This window comes from Papilio xuthus, unplaced genomic scaffold, assembly GCF_000836235.2.
Source record: "Papilio xuthus unplaced genomic scaffold, Pxut_1.1 DF824992.1, whole genome shotgun sequence".
Classification (NCBI taxonomy): Eukaryota; Metazoa; Arthropoda; class Insecta; order Lepidoptera; family Papilionidae; genus Papilio; species Papilio xuthus.
In genome coordinates, this window is record NW_013533657.1 from 5666838 (window position 1) to 5688828 (window position 21991).

Consider the following 21991-nt stretch of genomic DNA (forward strand, 5'->3'; position numbering starts at 1 on the left):
CTTTAAGTAACCGTGGGTTTCTAAGACCAAAATCGTCGCACTAGTTTTGTCGAAAATGAAACACTCCCTGTCTGACGATATGTTTTATACAGAGATTATGGGATCAGAAACTCATGTTACATGAAATTTGTAAAACATCTTATTTAAATTTTCAAGTTCAAAGTCAGTGGTGCGGTGGGTGATAAAGCACGAAGTGGGGTGCGGTGACGTCAGAGCGTGCGTCAATCTGGGGTCCATTAATATGCATTAGTTTGTTATTAAACTGTTTATACTATAACGTCAACATCCACACACTGGGATCATATTTAATAGAACAATTTAATGTTAGTGACATCAGCAAGGAGCATCGGTGGCTCAGGGGTTAATCACTTGTCTTGTTATCTAGAGGTCCTGGGTTCGACTATGACCTAGTTACCCCTAACTAAAGGTAGGCTACTGGCCGTTCAGTACGGAACTTATAGTGCGGTGATGATGGTGACTTCAGTATTGATAAGTTTATTTCAGACAACGATATATTTTTTAAGCTAATCTAATTATAAAGTGGAATTATTTGTTAATAAATCTTATCTTTCTATTTCATATTATCTATTTAACTTTACCGTCTACAAAGTAGCTAAAATAGACATTGTAAGTCTCTTATAAAACATTCTTCAATTGTGGTTAAACTCAAAAGCAACTGGTCTAATAAATAAATGACCAAAGAACTTATGTTTAAATATCATTCATTACATATTTGTGAGATATTTTTAAAGCCGGCAGCATAAGGACCGTTGTATATAGCAATAAAGTAATCCAGGGTAAAGTTCAATTTGGAAGGGGTCTTGCGTCAAGTCAGGCACGCGATAGTAACTGAGTAAATTACGTAGATATTAGGTGGTTACGTTTATAACGTGTGAAGCACGAATAAAACGTTGAATTTGATTTAAAGTTAAAATACAATTTAGTCGAAGAAAAAAAAACGATTTTATGAAGAAAGAGAGCAAAATTTCTGTATAAACCGTATTGTCATTCTTTGCCAAAACGGAGATGACAATATTTTTAAACGGAGATTTTTAATATAGAAACTGTCGTTTAGTCTTCTTACTATGAGATTCACCTACCGACACATTTGTGTGTGTGTGTGTATTTGGTATAGGTACAACATTCAATTACTTCCTATACCAAATTCTATACAAACATTCAATAGTTTATGTTTTCCCAAGGAAAACGAGAGGGATTTGCTTTATTAACTTCTTCTATGATGCCTTCTATCAACCAGCCAATGTATTGAAACTTCTCCAGAATATAGAATAACTTGCTCTCGCTCGCGACTCCGGCCGCGCGGAATTAACACAAAGTGATCCTATAAGGGTTCCGTTTTTTTCCTATGTGGTACGGAACCCTGAAAGTTAATGAGTAGCCTATGTGTTCTTCCAGACTATGTTTTATAAGTTTCATCGAGATCTGTTCAGCCGTTCGGAGATACCTTCAAACAAACATCAATCCGTTCAAACATTTAAACATTAGCATTTATAATATTAGTAATATTAAGGTTCCTATTGTGTCTATGGTAGGTCGTTGAACGACTATATCGAATTAATCGCTTCGTCGCCTCTCAGTACACTGTAAGTCTACAGGACACCATATGACTCATGCCCAGACGTCTATTGACCTCTACTCATCTGTCGTTTCTTGACCTCTCATGTTACTGAATATCTTATTTATCTTTTTAATGAATAGTCAATGTTGTTAGACTTTGTTCTGCATTTGGATGAGTTAATTATTATAGCTATTAATTAAAGTTACTTTAGTGTTGAGCTGTAAAGTTGTTTAAATATGTTTTTAAATAACTAATTACTTATTACTACGAATAAATAACTTATAGTTTAGCTAAGAATTTTTTTTAAGAAATGTCACTGACTTATTCAGTTAATTATAAAAAAATAATCCCTATTTTCTCAGGATTTAATGCTTGTTTTGGTAATTTACCTTTAAAAAAAGAAATTTCCTCTATATGTGGTATTAAATACCACCCTATATGTTATTATATTATCTCTTTATTCTTCAAAACAATATAATATGAAACAGAATACTACGGAAAGGAAAATGAAATTCGTTGATATTTGCAGCGGTAGGGTTTATTAGATTTCCCAGAGCTCGGTAAATATGACAAAGGTGTAAGAGGTTGTAACAAAGGCTTTGTCTAGTTCACTGTTTTGTTGAGAGCTCGTTGTAGCCAACGACCTGAAACTATATGAGATAAAATTATGTTTTTAAATTTCAACTTTAATTTATGCAGTAGTAAATATATGGTTACTTTGCTTTATAGCTGACAAGCTGTCGCCCGTGACTCTGTCCAAGCGGGATGAAAAAAAAAAATTGTAGCTAATGTCAATGCCAAATTTCAGCAAGATCTATGTCCATACATACATACATTCGCATTTATAGGATCAGTAAGAAGTAAGATAGAGATGTATGGAGGCGTGTACTACGCCGACCCTCCGTGGAGACAAGGGCAGATTGATGATGATGACTTTGCTTTACAGTAAATATTTCCTGTTGCACTCTTGCGATCTCCCTTAGTGTAGATTTAGTGAATAAAATGGAAAGAGAAACTTAAAGTAAAACACCCTTTTAGTGCTCCATTAACTATTACTGAGTTTAATTTCTCGTTGTAGTATTGTAATTCGTAATGCAATGGTCGATACTGTTCTGTATTCGTTAGTTTTTGTGCCGCTGACCTCGACTGCGCTGTTTACACAAAGGATTTTATAGTCGATTTACGTTTTCTATACAATCTATGTTCGACTTATTATAAATATTACTTGGATATTTATTAATGTAACAATTCATAATAGAGTTTTAATGACGTATTATTTTGTTATATTTCACTGTTGCAATAGTAATGAATTTAGAGATGTTTTGATTCTTGATTTTCTCTAGTGAATTTCAATTCGTGTCATTTTATTCGTATCAATCAATTTGTAATGAAGAAGAAAAATAAATAAATAGAGTACGCGGTACAAATAAAATGTGGACAGCATACGCTATTTCATCCCCAGACAAATTTAAAGCTGTAGATCCATAAAGTTTTAAAGTAAATCTTAAATAAAAGTAGAAAATGTACGCTATAATACGCTAAAAGTAATTTCCTACATCTCTTTTAACGTTAGGACCTCTTTTATGTTCTTTCGTCACGTACGAGTAAATCAAACTTTTACAGTTTTCAATTTAATATAAACCCAGTGCACCGTAAATGTAGTTTTTACTCTAGAGGTTGGCAGTATATGTCTACGTTTCCTTGGCAACTGCAATAAGGGGGGTTGGGAGTAGGGGGTTGTAGTTGCGCGATGCAACTTGATGACTCATAAAACCAGGGGAAGAAAAACAAGATGGCGACTTCGAGTCGGAAGTAGTTTTATTTTTATGTTGCAATACAAGATGATTTTCAGTTTTAGGATTTATATTTCAGGTCGTACCTAAGGTTGCTTAAATGTAGTAACCAGTCGGGTATTTATGCTAAGTTCACTATACCAGTTCGCTGTAATATAGCACTGGATTTCAACTAGAAACATGAAAACACACTGGAATCCTTAAAGGCGTTTCACATTGAGTTTATATTTTTCCAGTTGTAATCTAGTGAAGAATTCATTCGCTGGACTGGAATAATGTCTCACTACTGAAACACCTGTATAAAATCATGTATCAGCTTTCTGAAAGAGAATGAGAGGTATATTACCATGGTAGAAACTAAGCAAGTCTATCACTTAGTTACGTGAAATATTATTATAATATATATATTATAATATACACGTAATAAACTTATAATTTTCCGTGATTTAAAGTAATTTAAGAAATCTAAAGTAAAAAAAAAGATTTCAACATTCAAACATCTTTTTAAATATTTTTTATTGGTTCTATTTCGTTACTTTCTCATATTTCGGTATCGCCAGAGTTTCCTTTGTTTCAAGTGATATCCTTTACCGTCTTACTAACTTGACTGTAGACGCCGACGTCGGTCGATACGTCGCGCCAGACGGACTGGTGTCGCACCCCTGACACCTTACCGTCTACATTTACCACTCAAATATAAACGCAAAAGGATATACTTTTTATCACGAGTACCTTTATATACATATATGTGTACAGTTCTACGTTTTATCGCGAGCTGAAGGACCACTATGATGGAGATGTCTCAAACATCAAGCAATAAAGACTTCAAAATAATAATTTCAGTCTACTTTTCATCTCGTACTTGTAGAGTACTTTTTTAAGAATACTTTATGATAATTCTTTTGCGATCTAAATGGCTTGTGTAAAGTTAATGTTATTTATGTAAATGTGTGTTTCCACTGTCGTAACAATTGTATATAAGCATATGATGGCTGTTGTTTTTTTAAAGAAAATGTTACCGATGACGGGATATGTTTTTTATTTATATTATCTTTGTTACAGTGATAATGAATCCGAAAGCCCCTCCGGGCAACAAGGAACCACCAAAAAGTTTCAACTTTGACTTTTCCTACTGGTCACATAACGTAAGTATTGTTTTATTTTTATCGCAAATACTAGCTGTCGCCCGTGACTCTGTCCGCGCGAAATTAAATTGCATTAAAACTCGTTCAGCCGTTCCGGAGATACCTTCAAACAAAAAAAGGGTCTTGACAGACGGACGGACGGACAACAAAGTGAAACTATAAGGGTTCCATTTTTTCCTATGAGGTACGGAACCCTAAAAACATCCATCTAAATATTAGTAAGATTATTTGAAACCAACTGAATGAAGGTATTCGTAAACATAGTTATTAAGACATTTATTTCTAAGCGTATTAGCTTGCGCATCCGCCCAACAGAATCGATTTAGTAGCCCGCCCGCCCACGGTCCGCGGCTCGTATTTCCTGTGCCAATAGAGGGGAGATGGAAACTTAATGGAATCGCTGATTGCTTACTGTGACCCTATTCAGTCTGGTGTTTGTAATTAGATAACTATTGTCCATAGATATTGATGTGTTGCCAACTCATAACAGGGATCTAAACCTACCCTAAGTTCTGGAGTTCTATGGACGATAAGAAATAAATTTTCAGTCGACTTTTGAAAATCAGTAAAGCGCCTTAAAATTTTATTTATAGTAAATAATATTAGCAATGAGATTTAAATATTAGTTAAGATATATCTATGCGACATTTCACCCAGAGCCGTTGAGCCGTAGAGATCTTCTAACAATATCCATCCAGACATCCAAACTATCGTATTTATAGTATTAGTAAGATTAAATTATTGTAAAATAATTACTACACATTAAAATCTTTTTACAAGTTGAAACATTCAATATTATTGGCAAATTTTAAACCGATTAATTATGAGTTTGTTATGGTCAAAACAGCGTGGTCGTCCGTTTTGGACAGCGGCCATATTGGATTTAGTCGCAAGAGGATTATCGGATTGGCTATCTGTAGCCAACAAATATGGCTTCCGTATTGAACGTACATGTTCTTACATTATTCGTATTTTAAATATGAATGTGCGAATTTTAAGTTTATATGTTTCCTCGTTATTTTGATAGTTTGATACGTTTTTAATAAACTTATGCCAAAGACTAAACTCTAAACAATCAAGTTTTTTACGGCTTACAAAAGGATTAATAAAAAATGAAAAGCCCTTTTATTTGTAGGTTCTGTAAGGTCGCAAACCTTCTTTTGTATTCTAGCTAAATTTCAACATCTTGTCTTCTATTATTTTTTATTTAAATAGAAAACAATCCGACTCCATATTTAGCTTCCTGGTGTCTTATATCGTGCATAAAACAATTCTACTACAAGCAAAATGTCTTTTATATTGAAGATGCCAGTGAAAGTGTTTTTATTGTAACAAATTTAATTAGAGATTTTGGGAACCATGATTATTTATGCAAATTATGAGTAACTTGGGTTTGTTTCGACCCGACTGTGCTTAAAAGGATTAGAATATTAAATTATACTAAAGTTATACGCATTGCTTTGTGTTTTATTCAATAGTAAAATAACTACAACTAACTTAGTGGCACAGAGTTTCTTACATTTTGATTTAGACATTCGTGTTGATAAATTTTTAATGAAATGTTAAAAATAATTCACCATAATGTATTCGTCATATTCACACTTCTGAAAAGATTTTGGTAATATGTTACGAACTTGCTTATTTAATTGTATAAAGTTAATTTTAATCGAATTAAAATTTTAATGATTTATTTTGTTCCAGCCCAATGATCCCGAATTCTCCTCCCAAATTATGGTGTATAAAGACATCGGGGAGGAGATGTTGCAACATGCTTTTGACGGTATATATATATATATATTACAATTTTTTTTACGTTTTATTAGCTAGCGCTTGACCACGATCCCACCTGGTGAAGTGGAGATTTGGTCGAAAAATGGTACCCGCTAGCTTAGTAAGTGTCTATTCACTCTTCTAATTTAATGCATATCTGTGTGTGTGTGTGGGAGGGGGAAGGGTATGTGTGCGTGTGTGTGTGGGAGATGTGGTGATGGAATACTTACCCCGTGTTTCTCTGTCTTAGGATACAATATATGTATATTCGCATACGGCCAGACCGGCGCTGGCAAATCTTATACGATGATGGGCCGCGGGGAGGATGGCCAGGAGGGCATCATCCCTCAGATCTGCAAGGACCTCTTCCGTCGCATACGACAAACTACCTGCGATGACCTAAAATACTCTGTAAGTTATAAACTGTTTTAACAGAGACAAAGCCCTGTTTAGGAATAAAAAAGCTAGGGAAATTAAAATATGTAGTTAATAATTTGGAATACAGTATGCCAGTCTGAATTTCTAAACACTATGGTTTAAATCACTTTTAAGGTTTTCGTTTATTAGTTCTCATAATTTTTGCGTATACTCCATACAACATTGTCTTACAGAACGACTATTTCATATAGCAACATTATTTGTGTTGAAATTAAGTTAATTTAAATTATCTTTCATAGGTGGAAGTATCATACATGGAGATATACTGCGAGCGGGTGCGTGACCTGCTGAACCCTAAGAACAAGGGTAACCTGCGTGTGCGCGAGCATCCCGCCCTAGGTCCTTATGTGGAGGACCTCAGCAAGCTCGCAGTCACCTCCTACCAGGATATATATGACCTCATTGATGAGGGCAACAAGGCTAGGTATGTTGGAGACAGACTTAGGTTACCAAGTAGGGACATGGAACATATCACTAACTGTGGGTTTCTGAGACCATCATTTCTGTTTGAAACATGCTATCTCTATTTTGACAAAGATAATGACCGGGATGATAGTTTTATGCAGAGATTTAGGTATCAGAAACCCACCGTAAGATAGGTTAATGACTCCCAATATAGGTATTAAATTAAAGGACCAAAAAGTCTATCTGACTTTAATATTTTGGTGAAAATAGAAATGGAATGACCTAATATTTCAAAATTAATAAAGTCCTTGTTGCTAAAACGAGAGGCGAAAATTGGATACCTCTGAGTATAATATGGTTTTTAGTTGTCAATAACTAATATAGATTTCTGAGTTACATCACTTTGTCGCAGGACCGTCGCGGCGACCAACATGAACGAGACGTCTTCTCGCTCGCACGCCGTCTTTACGATATTCTTCACACAACAACGACATGACAAAACCACCAACCTTATGTCAGAAAAGGTAACAAATTAATGGATTTTAGAAAAAAAAATTATGAAAAAAAATTTTTTTTGGGTAGAGAATTTTTTTGAGTTGGATAGAATTTTTTTAGTAAATTTCTTTTATCCAGGTGTCAAAGATATCCTTGGTGGATCTGGCCGGGTCTGAACGTGCAGACTCCACCGGAGCTAAAGGCACACGTCTCAAAGAGGGTGCTAACATCAACAAGTCTCTGACTACCCTCGGAAAAGTTATTTCCGCCTTGGCTGAAATCGTGAGTACATTGTTTTGTGAATACAGAATTTTATATTATAATTTGGCTGTTATAAAGTGTTATAGATTATTCGATTAAAAAAAACAGCTATAATAATTTTTTGATATTTTGTTTGTCAATTTAAAACTTTTATAAATTGTCTATTACATTTTTATTAAAATTAAACAGTCATGTTTATGGTTTCCCGAGAGATTTTTTTCTTATATTACACAGTTTGTATAAAAATAATATAATATAATAAAGGAATATTCTAAATAAAAATACACAGATTTGTGAATTTAATTATGTAAACTGATATATAAACACGACTAAACACTCACGTATATACGTCCGGTGGCGGCACCGACTAGTTTCGAGCCCATCGGGGGACCCTTCATCAGGATGAGTGGTACTGGTATTATTTCGCCGACGCGGCCCGTCGCTCACTGAATGAGCATTCCACACCCACCTGATGACTCATCCCGATGAAGGGTCCCCCGATGGGCTCGAAACTAGTCAGTGCCGCCACCGGACGAATATACGTGAGTGTTAAGCCGTGTTTATATATCAGGTTAGTATAATGTCTCACGAAAGTTTGAATAATTTAATTATGTAGGCTAAAAATATCTTTACTAGATCGTTTTTTGTCTACTTTTGAGCACATTCATTTTGCTAAATCATCTCGATTTTGCCATCGAAATAAAAATAGCTAAATCATGCTAGTTAATAAAAAAAAATCATGATATTTTCTCATAATACTTTGTCAACTTTCACTGCGTTACATTCGTTCGGAAACAGTCGGTAAGTCTTGTCATACGAATTATGAAAAACGCTTTTGACTTTGTTATTTTAAATCATTATACAGCGTGTTTAGCTTAAATTACATGTAGCCAAATTCTATAACACTTATATTAGGCAACTTTAATTTAGTTTTTTTTTCTTTTATTAAAATATTAGCAGATTTTCGTAAATTTACTAATATTTCTTGTACCATTCCAACTAAGTTCTATCCTTGTGATAGGACATGTTTTACGACAATAATCGAATGGCAGGATTCGAACCCCCGACCTCATGATCGGAATTCCGCTTCATATAGATATTTTGGATATACACTCGAACCTGGATAGGCGAGAGCCTAAAGATATTTTCCTTGATTATATATTTTTCTTGCTTATGGAGGTCGTCCTTAAGAGCGGGATAATGAATCTCGCTTCTAAAAGTTTACTTGCTTACCGAGGTTCGAGTAATGCATACATTTCTAATAAATGTCATTTGAAATTATTAACATATTCAATTGAGCGCTCAATGATTTGTAGAAAGTTTCAGAAATTAAGTTCACTTTTTATTTCCTTTCTAGAGTCTTTTTTAGCTGTGGGCACAGTTCATTTTTTATAGTACACGGCAGTAAAAGTGCAAGCTATATAGCAAAGTAATCACTACCCATAGACATTCTAGAAGTTCCTGGTAACAGAAAACATAGACATTCTCTTCCTCGCCATATCAACTTTTCCTTTTTCCTTTAAAAAAAATTAGAAGCAGAAGAGCATTAAGATTCTTTTTACATTATATTAAAATAGTATTAAATGAATAATTACAACTTAGGCGTCAAAGAGCAAGAAGTCAAAGAAAGCAGACTTCATCCCGTACCGCGACTCTGTACTCACCTGGCTGCTGCGAGAGAATCTCGGCGGCAACTCCAAGACAGCCATGATCGCTGCCATATCTCCTGCAGATATTAACTACGATGAAACACTCAGCACTCTTAGGTATATACCTTTTTATAATAGAAAGTTTTAAGCAAGTGAAGCTGCAAAACGATGTTTAAAGGCAGACGTGTTGAAAAAAACACAGTTGGGAGAAGGGTAGGAAATTTAGGAGAACTCTTTACTCTATTTAGCAGTAATTTCTGGATCATAGCTTCTTTATTGCTTTGATGATATTTTATGAATGCTTAAAGACAGACTTCAACTAAATTATAATAGCTCACTAACGCCCTCCTGTCAATATCAAAAGATGACCCAAAATCTTATTTCATAATGTAAATGTCATGTGTTTTATGCCATTTTCTTTGCCAGCGTAGGTTTCAAATAATTTCTGATGGTAATACTAGATATCTTTGTTTGACTTTAGGAGTTTTTTCTTTTTTTTAATCTAGAATAACTATAAGTGTAATTAAACTCATTTGTTTCCGTTAGATATGCTGACCGAGCTAAACAGATCGTGTGCAAGGCTGTCGTCAACGAGGACGCCAACGCGAAACTCATCCGGGAGCTCAAAGAAGAGATTCTCAAGCTGCGCGAACTTCTCAAGGCAGAAGGAATCGACGTCGAAGAGGGTAAGCCAAAAATAACTTTATCAACATACAAATAAGGACTAGGTTGCTTTGAAGTCATGTGAATCGATAGATCGTTGTGTCTACGCATAGAATGTTATCATGCTAAAATGAAACGTAACGCCACAAACTTAGATTTAAAATTCAAATGGCAAATGTTTGATGTTAAATTTTAACTTTTGTTTCAAAAATCCAACCGATCTAGGACCGGATGGTAGAGTCCTTTATGAAAAGAAAGAACAACCCATCAGTAAGTAATTATTGTAAAGAGGCTTGTGCATTGCATATGTACACCCCACCTGTACGCTTGGCCTCCTCCAGGGTTGCCAGATCCAAAAATATGTATAATCATTTTGGACATTCCTCTGGCAACCCCATATGAGAAAATATTAGCAATTTCGCACCCTTACTCCAGTGCTTGTGGCGTTGTACCAATTATAAATATATATCCAGTCACTTCACAATTATTTCAAATATTATGGAGTGATTTAATATTTAAATAAGTTAATTTTTATATACAGCGCTTACGTCATTATTTTGGTGTTAAATTCATTATATATTATTAGATATGTATTCGATGTGTTTTTTTTCTTTGTGTTTCGAAAAAATATAGTGGAAATTTCTGAGCATTTTAGCTTCAAGTCTAAATGTTTTTACATATATGCTATAGCTGGCAACAAGATTAAAAACTTTTTTTTTATATATTTCTATGAAAATGCTCAGTTATATATTTTACGTTAAGACCGTTCGCGGCCAATTACAAATGCAAAATATTGGCCAGTAGCTAAAGCAATATTGCAAATGCAAAGACCTCAAAGATTATATTTAAAAAAAAAAAAACAAAAAAATGTCTATGGCTGGAGGTCGCGGACGGATATATTTTTGTGTCAATATGTGTTGCTATAATAAAAAAGCTTAATAGCTTTCGTCGAGCATTTGCATGTTTCCCGTACAGTAAAAAAAATGTTCTTTTCTTATATTTAATTATATTTGAAAGAACAAAAATATAGATTTTATAATCTGTGCAGTAAACTTAGAGATTTTTTTCTATTGTATAGCATTAAAATATGTTCCAAAACGAAGAAAACACTAAAAACACTGAAGGACGAATTGACTTTAACTTTTTTTGTACGAAATAAAAAAAAAAACTTAACTCAAACTGATCATGTCATATAATAAGGTAACGGGGATTAAAAGTGTCACCTTCTCTAACAAAATGGTTGAATGTGGTTGCATAAGTAATATAAAACTGCATATAATAAATTGTTACAATTTTTAGCACAGAATATATTTGGTAAACATATTATACAGTTTGGTGGAAGTATAGTAGTTAAAGCGCCTATAGCCTAATGGCTAAGAGTACGTTTTTACGATCACGTGGTCGGGAGTTCGAATTCCGCCGTTCGACTATTATCTTAAAACCATATTCTAGCACAAACAAAGAGCTTAGTTGGAATGGTACAAGAAATATTAGTAAATTAACTAAAAATCTACTAATATTTTAAAAATGTTACAGTACTTAAGTTAACATTACATGCTTGACAACGAAATGCCTTAAAATTACTGTATTTTAAATACGAATATTAAAATTTATTTCAGTAGCTTTTTATATCTAGCTGTCCTTGTCTATCACAATTTAAATGTAACGTGTTAAAACAGCCGAGGAGACATCTCCGGCGCGCAAGAAGAGCGAGGAGGCGGTGCTGTCTCCCAAACTGTCGCGTGCTGCGACCACTATAGCTGAAGAAGCAGTTGATCAGTTACAGGCCTCAGAGAAACTTATTGCCGGTAAGTTTAAACTCTACACTAAAATCCACCGAATTTTAGATTTTTTTAATTAAAGAAGATATTAATTATGTTTTAACAAGATGGAAACTAAGTTTTAGTTGCTGTGTTATACCTGGGGACAGAAAATGGGACATATAGAAGAGTTTTTCTTTTCCTATCCTTTGTTAGATTATTTCGATTTCACTGTCAGAAAAGACAGGGAATATTTAATTTATATATTTATTCCTGGTAACAGAATTAAACGAGACGTGGGAGGAGAAACTGAAGCGCACGGAGCAGATCCGTGTGCAGCGCGAGGCGGTGTTCGCGGAGATGGGCGTGGCGGTGAAGGAGGGCATCACTGTGGGCGTGTACTCGCCCAAGAAGACGCCACATCTCGTCAACTTGAACGAAGATCCTAATCTCTCTGAATGTCTCATATATTATATTAAAGATGGTGAGTTACAAGTTCTCTTAAAAGGATAGGTGTTGCATAATATAGATATATTAAAATATGGTATCGTACCGTATGTGGTATCGAGAAAAAAATTCTTAAGTACACAAGATGTGTTTGCGTAGCTGATAACTAAAAAAAAAATTGTAAATTTTTTTCTGTCTCTGCGTGTCTGTCTGTCTGTATGTATGTTCGCAAAGCCACGTTTGTTCCGGGTAATCTCCGGAACGGATGAACCGAATTTGACGGGACTTGGAATGGAAGGTAGCTTAAGCACGCGGGAATGTTATAGGATGTTTTTTAATACTGCTAAGAGTTCTTTGTATATGGTTTCTATATAATGTCAAACATGATATGAAGCTGTCTTATAGCACTTATATTTTTTAAATTTCTCCATGAAAGGTGTGACTCGCTTGGGTACATCGGAGGCGAACGTGCCACAAGACATCCAGCTGTCGGGCTCTCACATCCTCAGTGAGCATTGCATATTCGAGAACACAGACGGTGTCATCTGTCTCATCCCGCATCATGGCGCCCTCGTGTACGTCAACGGACGTGAGGTACGGTAACTTCGCCTGTTTATAATCGAACTAGGTATATTGTAAACTGACGGCGAACTAAATTGATTTTCAATGTACCAGATTCATCAAAAGAACCTTTGTAGAGATCATAGTGTAATATGAGAAATCTACACTTAGGGTCTTCCTTAGTAGCTGTAACTTCATTGAGTGCAGAAATAAGATATCATTAAATTTGTTTTTTCTTTAGAGAGTTTTTTACTATTGAATGATTTTGTTCAGGTGCACGAGCCAATAATCCTGAAGACTGGTTCCCGTGTGATCCTGGGCAAGAACCACGTGTTCCGCTTCACGCACCCCGGACAGCGCTACGAGCCCTCCACCATCGCCAGCAAGGAGCTCGCTGACACCAACAATACTGAGATTATTGAAACTAATAACGACGGTAAGGAATTCATTTAGTTAAAAAATAAATAAAACTATAAAATGAATAACCCCCATGTCTCAGAGGTGGCAGGGGAGGGGATTAGAGCGCTTTTTGGTGTAGTTCTAACACCTTTCATATTCAAATATCTATGATTGCTATGAATTTTGAATCTGTCCCTGAATCTTCTTTACAAATTCCACTTATGTAATAATTGCTTGTACAGAAGGCAAGGATGGTGAGAACATAGATTGGGACTTCGCTCAATGCGAGCTGCTGGAGAAGCAGGGCATCGACCTGAAGGCGGAGATGCAGAAGCGGCTGCTCGCCCTCGAGGAGCAGTTCCGCAGGGAGAAGGAGCATGCAGACCAGCAGTTTGAGGAGCAGAGGAAGGTATGTCTAACATAGCCCATATCTGTTTATATTACCTATTACTTTAATTAAAAAAAAACATAATTAGTAGCCTATGTGTTTTCTCAGACTATGTTTTATATGTGTGCCAAATTTCATCGAGATTCGTTTAGCCGTTCTGTAGATACCTGCAAACAAACATCCATCCATGCATTCATTCATCCAATCATTCGTATTTTATAATATAATGATATAAAAATGGATGTATGGATGTTTTCACTATTAATCCAGAACAAGTAAACAAGTTTGGATGGAATTTGTTGCAGATATTTACAGTACAGGATAACTCAGGCGAGGCGGAAAAAGTCGCGGGTGACAGCTTGAGATTATAAAATTTCTTGCCGGATTTTGTCAGTCAGTTTAGTGAATGACATGTCAAAGTCGTCCGATCAATAGTCAAATATATTTGTCAAAATTTTATCAATGTATTCCTCAAACGTCAAATAGAGCGCCAGTGGCTCAGGGGTCAAGCACTTGACTTGCGATCTGCAGGTCCTGGGTTCGAATCCCACCATCTACCAATGTGTTTCCGATTTCTGACTTACATATGTATATTTATCCGACGTTCTTACGGTGAAGGAAAACATCGTGATGCAACCTGCACAGGTCTGAGAAGAAATTCAAAGATATGTGTGAAGTCCACCAACCCGCACTTGGCCAGCGTGGTTGATGATGATTCCTCAAACTTAATTGAGCTATCTTACTAATATTATAAATGCGAATGTTTTAGATGGATGGATGTTTGTTTGAAGGTATCTTCGGAACGGCTTCACGGATCTCGCTGAAATTTGGCATAGATGTAGAACATAGTCTGGAAGAACACGTAGGCTACTTTATAATTTACTTTCTAATTCCGTAATAGTAAAAAATGTAATTTAAATTATTGTTAACATTTGTTTAGAATTACGAAGCCCGTATAGATGCTCTGCAGCGTCAGGTGGAGGAGCAGAGTGTCACCATGTCCATGTACAGCTCCTACACGCCGGAGGACTTCCACAATGATGAGGATATCTTTGGTGAGTTCATTAAATATTTAAAAAAAGGTATATCCACACCAGAGTGCGATTAAATTGATTTGAAATCGATTACTATAAAAATCAATATGACATAAATAATCGTTATTACTTTTAATTAAATTCTGGTACGGTTATACCATAAACTATGCCTTGCACAGTTTTTAAAATTTGCTAATAGGTATTTTTTTCATACAAATTCATACATTTTGCATGGTGTTAAGAAATTGAGAATGCGCATGATAGCGCATGCGTAATTTCTATTACAATTGAATCATAATAAATGTTTGATAAATTATTTGGGAACATTTATAAAAAGTCTAGATTTAACTAGAACATTTATAAATTAACTTCATTTTATTGCATTAAATGCTTGCATATGACAAGCGTGCATATAACAGGCATGCATATGACAGGCATGCATATGACAGGCATGCATATGACAGGCATGGAAAAGTTTTCATATTTTTGATCAATTAACTTATGTAGTTCAAGAAAATCCATACATTTTATTAAAATTACGATCAGTTGATTTCATTTTTAATACTTAATATTTAAAGTATGATGTAGAATTTATATCATTGATAAAAATCATATATCATTAAAATTAGCAAAACAACTTTCAATACGCCATGAAACATAATAACATCGTAATTTTTTTTTTTTAAATTTCTTTATTTTTCATACATAAACGTAGCTGGGAATATATTCTTGTAAAACTCAATGAAAATACAATTTTTTTATGAATTTAATAAAAAAATTTAAAAAAAAGATTCTTAAACGAAAACAAGCTATAGCAAATTCTAATAGTTATTTGAAAAACTCGTTATGAATTTGCTGTGAAAAAAATTGAAAAAAAATGAATATTTATGTCTTTCGGCTTTGTGTCTATATTAACTATAATACTAATAGTAAAGTTGTTTGAAAACATTGTAAAGTTACAATAATTTGTGGGTAGATGTAAATTCCCAGAGACGTGTTATGTATGGTGCAGGGGTAATGCATGAGCGTATGGTAACACATCGGTTTGGTCCATGTAGTGAACCCCCTGTTTGAGACAGAGTGTTGGTCGGCGCGCGAGGTCGGCCTGGCCGCGTGGGCGTTCCGCAAGTGGAAGTACCACCAGTTCACCTCGCTGCGGGACGACCTCTGGGGCAACGCTATATTCTTGAAGGTAAAATACACAACTATTCGAGAAAAAACATCATAAGGTGGCAAAAAAAACAAGCCACTTAAAAAAATATCTACAATTGCATATTCGATGTCTATCTTTAGTCGACGGAGAAGGGGACGTACTGAAAGAAAACATTTCCCCTTGCTATGCGTCCCCTCCTCCGTCATTTTCCCTATCTTTTCTTTATAAGAAAATGGAAGGGAAAAAGGACTAAAATTAGGCCTAAGGTACGCCCACTCATCAAACGAAACGCGGAATTGCTTCCATTTAAGATGTCGTGGTATTTCATAGGTCGAGCATATTCGTGCATAAGATGTTATTGCTGGCAAAACAGAAAACTCCCTTTACTAATGAAACCTTAAAATCAATTTCCAAGCACTTCTAAGCTATCCATTTTACAGGAAGCGAACGCAATATCAGTGGAACTTCGTAAGAAGGTTCAGTTCCAATTTACCCTTCTCACTGACACCCCCTACTCCCCCCTGCCGGGCGAGTTGGCACCACGAGATGATGCAGATGACGAGTACCGCCCCGGCGCACCAACTGTCGTCGCTGTTGAAGTCACTGACACAAAGAATGGAGCTACACACTACTGGACATTGGAGAAACTACGGTATGTTTAATATTGTGTTACTTTTAATAGGTATAACAAGATTCAAACTTTATAGCGGCTAGGAAGTTAGTAAACGCACATAAGCGAAGTTCCTCTAGTCTGGTTTCTTATATTCTTCATTCGGAGGAAATCACGCACGTGTATCTCCTGCATCTGTTGATTGGATTGGAACAAGTTGCCAGCGTAATTTTCCATCCAAGTATGAAGTGGTTGCCTTCAAGAGTACAGTGACAAGGCATTTTACTAAAATAACGTGTACCTTTCTACAATATAACTTAACATCAAATGGCATCGTGGTCAAGCGTTTATTCAATACAAAAAAATATACTAAAATTGTAATATGTCTTGTTTGAAGTCAAGCCACTATAAAGTTTGAATGGAACTATACATGTTAGATCGTTTTGTGAAGGCGTTATATAGGAAAATATATAGTTTATAAGTTTTGCGTGTTATTAGCTGATAATGGTGTATAAATTAGTGTAGGGATATATTAATAGGTTTAGAACTTTATAAATATTAAAATTATTAGGTTCAATTAAATTCGAAATAGATGCATGATTCGAACAATTTTCTCAGAAAGTAAATTTAGACGAATAAATCTGTAGATATTTTATAAAAACTCGAATTAAATGTTAAAGAAATAAAATGTTACAAATAATAAAATAAATTGATTTAACAATTAAAATGTAACATTTATTTATTTAATTTTATAAATTAATTTTATTGTTTGTAACACAATAAACAAGTTTGGAAAATTAATTTCAAATAAATATTTAATTTCAATGAATTCATTACATTTGCTTCTTTTTGATATTTTATTTTACAATTTATAATTTTATTGCCTTTTATTATTACAATTTATTTCTTACATATTTTATTTTTAAATTTATACTATCTTTTGTTTATTTTATTTTTGCTATAGCTTATTTTATTATTTTTTGATATAATATTTTGTCAAAATATATTTTTAAATATTAAGGTAAGTACAATATATCAAAATTTACAAAGTATGTTGTAAATTATAAATATCTATAGAAGCTATTTATTATAAGTTTAAATATTATTGTGCTTAAAAATTGTTTGCTGCTTGTTATTTTTCGTTGCTTATTTTTATTTCATCAGGCTTTATATATCATGCTATATACATACATATTTTTTTGAATATTAAATTATTAACGCAAAGCCAACAATTATAACATTACATTTCACACGTGTTGAAAAGTATATGTAGGAAGGTGTTTTTAACTACGCCGGAAGGAAAAGAAGGGTTTCGTGACGTCATTTTTACGTCAAAATTATAGATTATATTTATTTGATTTATGAGGAACTTAGGATAGAAAAAGTCAGGTGTTTGTTACATACAACGAAAATAGAAACATGGATGGCGTTGTTTAATAAAGGGGAAATTGTAAGGGCTTTTGGGAGGAAAGGGGCAGTGGTACATGGCGGTGTATTGTCCGTAGCCACCGCCTGGAGCTCATGCGTCAGATATACAACATGAACGAGACGTGCGGGGAGGAGGAGGACGTGTCCCCCTCGCTGCCCGCGCTCCCCGCCCCGCCCTCGCCCGGGGAGCCCGCCCTCGCCCCGCTCGCCCCCGCGCCCGCCCCGCACTCGCCCGACATACTGCAGTGCATATCTGCGTGCGCGCAGCAGACCAGACTCTCGCTAGCCAACTTGCTGCCCTCGAGGTTTGTGCGGGAGAAACGAACCAGCCTACCCTGACCCCTGAAAACAACGCACGCGAACAAACACGGCTCAATCTAACGTCACTTAGATTCGAGTGCACGTAGCTAACGATCGTCCACGAAACTAAATTATAGTCGTGAATATTTGGAAGGAAAATTTTGTCATATTTGATTTAAGAGTCTGTTTTGTTTCTACCGAAGAAGGTTTTATTTGTTTGTTGTTTAATTACACTTGTCTCGGCTTAATTCGCAATATCACGCTTGCCGTAAACTTAACGGCTGATTGTTTATTTTATAATTCGAAGTTCAAATTACGTCAACAGAATTCTGTATCCGTTTTAAGAAAATATGTGCCAATTCGATATTTATGCATTTGGTGTTTCATTCTGACTGAAAATAAAATGTAAAGCTTTGTACGTTGTAAATTTTCACATTTGCCTCCACGTTTGTGTACTGTCAAGGCTTTTGTCATTTACCATGGTTTTCTGAGCCTAAAATCTCTGTATTAAACATATAATATTAATATTTTATTTAATATCATAGATTTAAGATTTCTTTGTCATAAAGTATATTACAATTAATTGTTACTTTAAATAAATAATCAGAAATCTTAAACATATCGTCATTCCATTGACCATAGCAGAGAAAACAATGTGTTTTATATGATGATTTTGGTATCAAAAACCCACGGTTAGTTTATTGTTATGTTTACAAATTTTAATATGATTTGCAAATATTTATATAGTTATTTTTGTCTATCTGTTTGCTTTATCTGTAATTGTAATGTTCTATTTTGACATGAAACGTATATATTATATAGCCTTATATTTATAAGCTTTAGTGGTCTTATTTTTTGTTTATTAAATATTATTAAATAAATGTTATGCACATAGATTAAGTAAAAATCTGCTTGTCCATTGTTTGTTGCACGCTTTTGTATTTTAAATGATTGTTGAAAATTCTAAAGTGGCGTAGTACGCAGTATTTACGTTCTAAATAAATATTATTATTATTATTAAAAAATTTACACTAAAGAATCGGCTTATTAAGCTAGCTTAACATAAGTGGTTACTTAATTTTTTTGTATGTCTGTCTATATGTTGATATTGTGTTATGTTTACAGACAAAGATTGGAGCTGATGCGGGAGATGTACCACAACGAGGCGGAGCTGTCCCCCACCTCGCCTGATCACAACATCGAGTCTGTGACTGGAGGAGATCCGTTCTACGATCGCTTCCCCTGGTTCCGTATGGTTGGACGGTTAGTATTGTAACTTGAACTAATCAACATTTTATAACTTTTAAATATTGCTGAATGAACGGATTGATTCATTCATTCATCATCAGCTCACTCAATGTCCCCACTGAGTGGCTCGGAGCTTACTCTAAGTTAAGAGTGACTAGGCCATAGTCAACCATGCTGGCCCACTGCGGGTTGACTTGACACATATAATTGAATTTTAGTCAGTCTGGGTGTCATCAGATATGTGCAGCATCATGATGTTTTTTTTAATTAAGAACATCGGATAAATGAACATATTTAAATCTAAAAAAGTGGTTAATGGCGAAATTTGAACCCAGGATCTGCAGATTACAAGTCAAGTGCTTAAACTCCGAGCCACCGACGCTCTTGATGATGATGTTTTTTTATTAATTAACTAGCTGTCGCTCGCAACTCCGTCCGCGAGGAGTTAAAAAAACACAATCAGTAGCCTATGTGTTCTTCCAGACTATGTTCTATATGTATGCCAAATTTCATCATAATCCGTACAGTCGTTCTGGTTATACCTTCAAACATCCATCTATCCTTACATCCATCGCATTTATAATATTAGTAAGATTGTAAATGAATATGTTCTTTGTTCAGGAGCTTCGTTTACCTTTCGAACCTGCTGTATCCGGTTCCACTCATTCACAAAGTGGCGATAGTGAATGAGAAAGGAGACGTGAAGGGCTACTTGCGAGTTGCCGTGCAGGCGGTTATCGATACCGAAAAGAGTGAGTTACATTCATTCATTAACAGCTTTTAAGTTTACCTGTCTACGTTGTCAAGAAATTATATCGATTTGAACTTACTACTAATTTACTATATTTTTAAAATAATAAAGGGTTATAACAAGCTTTTAATATTTAACAATTCTTAAAATTTATAATAACCATATAAGAAATTTTTACAGTTTCTATTCTCATATTAATTCCTCCGTCGAATATATTGCAACTGGATACATTCGAATCTCGATAAACGAGAGTCATCCGATCCCGATGGACTCAATAAGTTAGAAAGAAATGGCTATAAGTGACAAAAAATAGCTTCGGACTCGCTTATTCGGGTTCGAGTGTAACTCTTAAAAGATTTAGAGTGTTCACGTTTTGATAATATCGCACCAGACAACGCGGAGTTAGCGGCTGGTGTGAAGCAATCCGCTAAGATATCGTTCGAGGACGAGGCGGCGCCCGCGCGCACCCGCCTCAAGACTCTCTCCACACTCTCCGCTGTAGACAAGAACAACGCACTCAATCTGGAGGACCGCATCGCTGACGGACCTGACTCTAATATTAAAATTGAAGGTGATTACTATTCTTATTATTACCATTGAACTCTAAAATGTATAGGCTATGCTTAGAAGTAACTTTACTACGCTTCGTTGATGTTACGTGACTTATTTCTATCTATATTATTAGTTGGAATCTACACCATCGCTACTATCGGCGTCAAAATGGCACAAAATACTATGTCGTATAGCCAGTCCATTTGTAAAGGTCAGTTTTGGTCGGTGCTGATCCATGATAAGGAAAAACTGATGTATTATACCGATTAATGTTCATTTATCCACCAACGAAAATAATTATGTATCCTAAGATGATCGAATTGTCGGATGGCTTGGATAGATAAATATTTAACAACTCTGAGTGCGACATATACACGGCACATATAAATATACAATATTTCATAAAAAAAATCCTTAAAACAATATAAAAAAAAGTGTCAGTTAAAATAAGGTATATTTTAACACGGCTTTTGTGGTACGTGTGTGTTGTATCAGAGCTGGGCATGGGTGTGGGCGAGTGCGACGCGGACAGCGGGCGCGGCGACAGCTCCCTCGCCTCCGAGCTGAAGGAGGAGGAGCTGCCGGAGCACCTCGCGCCCGGCAAGGACTTCACCTTCCGCGTCACCGTGCTGCAGGCGCACGCCGTCTCCACTGACTACGCGGATGTCTTCTGCCAGTTCAAGTCAGTCTAACACTGCACATACCTCAATAACCCTCCATCCCCCCTTCCCCCCCTCTCTCTCTGACTAACTCGTACCAAGTACCAAATAAAGTAGTGGACTTTCCTAATCGGTTGCTACCACTTCCATCTTTGTACTCAGAAGTACCAACCGACATCTTTTTTTTATATTATAATGTGACAAACGAGCAAGCGATCACTTGCTTTCGCCAAAATAGCGAAGTGACTGCTACAAATAGACATCCACAGTTACAAATACTTTTGCTTGCCCCTATGACAGAGAAGTAGACGCACAAAAAGATACTATTTACCCTTCCTATTTCATCTTTCCTTATAATAAAATAGTGGGAAGAGAAAAAGGACTAAAATTAGGCATTCGGAAAGCACACACATCAGACTGTACGCGGACTAGGTTCTTGTTGTTGCTGCTGGTGTCTACCAATATAAAACATAAATTTCGAGACATGAGGACATCTCTCGTCA

The 21991-nt window shown here is 35.3% G+C and overlaps 1 protein-coding gene across 1 annotated transcript in view; it reads left to right on the top strand.

Moving 5' to 3' along the window:
• The window catches only part of LOC106126535 (kinesin family member unc-104), a 33987-nt gene that overhangs the window by 3750 nt on the left and 8246 nt on the right, over positions 1 to 21991 (top strand). The window contains exons 3-25 of the mRNA XM_013324245.1: positions 4435 to 4517; positions 6219 to 6297; positions 6538 to 6698; positions 6965 to 7149; positions 7543 to 7654; positions 7764 to 7907; positions 8685 to 8687; positions 9489 to 9652; positions 10082 to 10221; positions 10424 to 10468; positions 11878 to 12006; positions 12242 to 12442; positions 12842 to 12999; positions 13240 to 13402; positions 13608 to 13774; positions 14694 to 14808; positions 15846 to 15979; positions 16381 to 16592; positions 18056 to 18283; positions 19404 to 19541; positions 20148 to 20278; positions 20669 to 20848; positions 21325 to 21511. Coding sequence (XP_013179699.1) covers positions 4435 to 4517; positions 6219 to 6297; positions 6538 to 6698; positions 6965 to 7149; positions 7543 to 7654; positions 7764 to 7907; positions 8685 to 8687; positions 9489 to 9652; positions 10082 to 10221; positions 10424 to 10468; positions 11878 to 12006; positions 12242 to 12442; positions 12842 to 12999; positions 13240 to 13402; positions 13608 to 13774; positions 14694 to 14808; positions 15846 to 15979; positions 16381 to 16592; positions 18056 to 18283; positions 19404 to 19541; positions 20148 to 20278; positions 20669 to 20848; positions 21325 to 21511 — 3259 coding nt within the window. The remainder of the gene's footprint in view (positions 1 to 4434; positions 4518 to 6218; positions 6298 to 6537; positions 6699 to 6964; positions 7150 to 7542; positions 7655 to 7763; positions 7908 to 8684; positions 8688 to 9488; positions 9653 to 10081; positions 10222 to 10423; positions 10469 to 11877; positions 12007 to 12241; positions 12443 to 12841; positions 13000 to 13239; positions 13403 to 13607; positions 13775 to 14693; positions 14809 to 15845; positions 15980 to 16380; positions 16593 to 18055; positions 18284 to 19403; positions 19542 to 20147; positions 20279 to 20668; positions 20849 to 21324; positions 21512 to 21991) is intronic.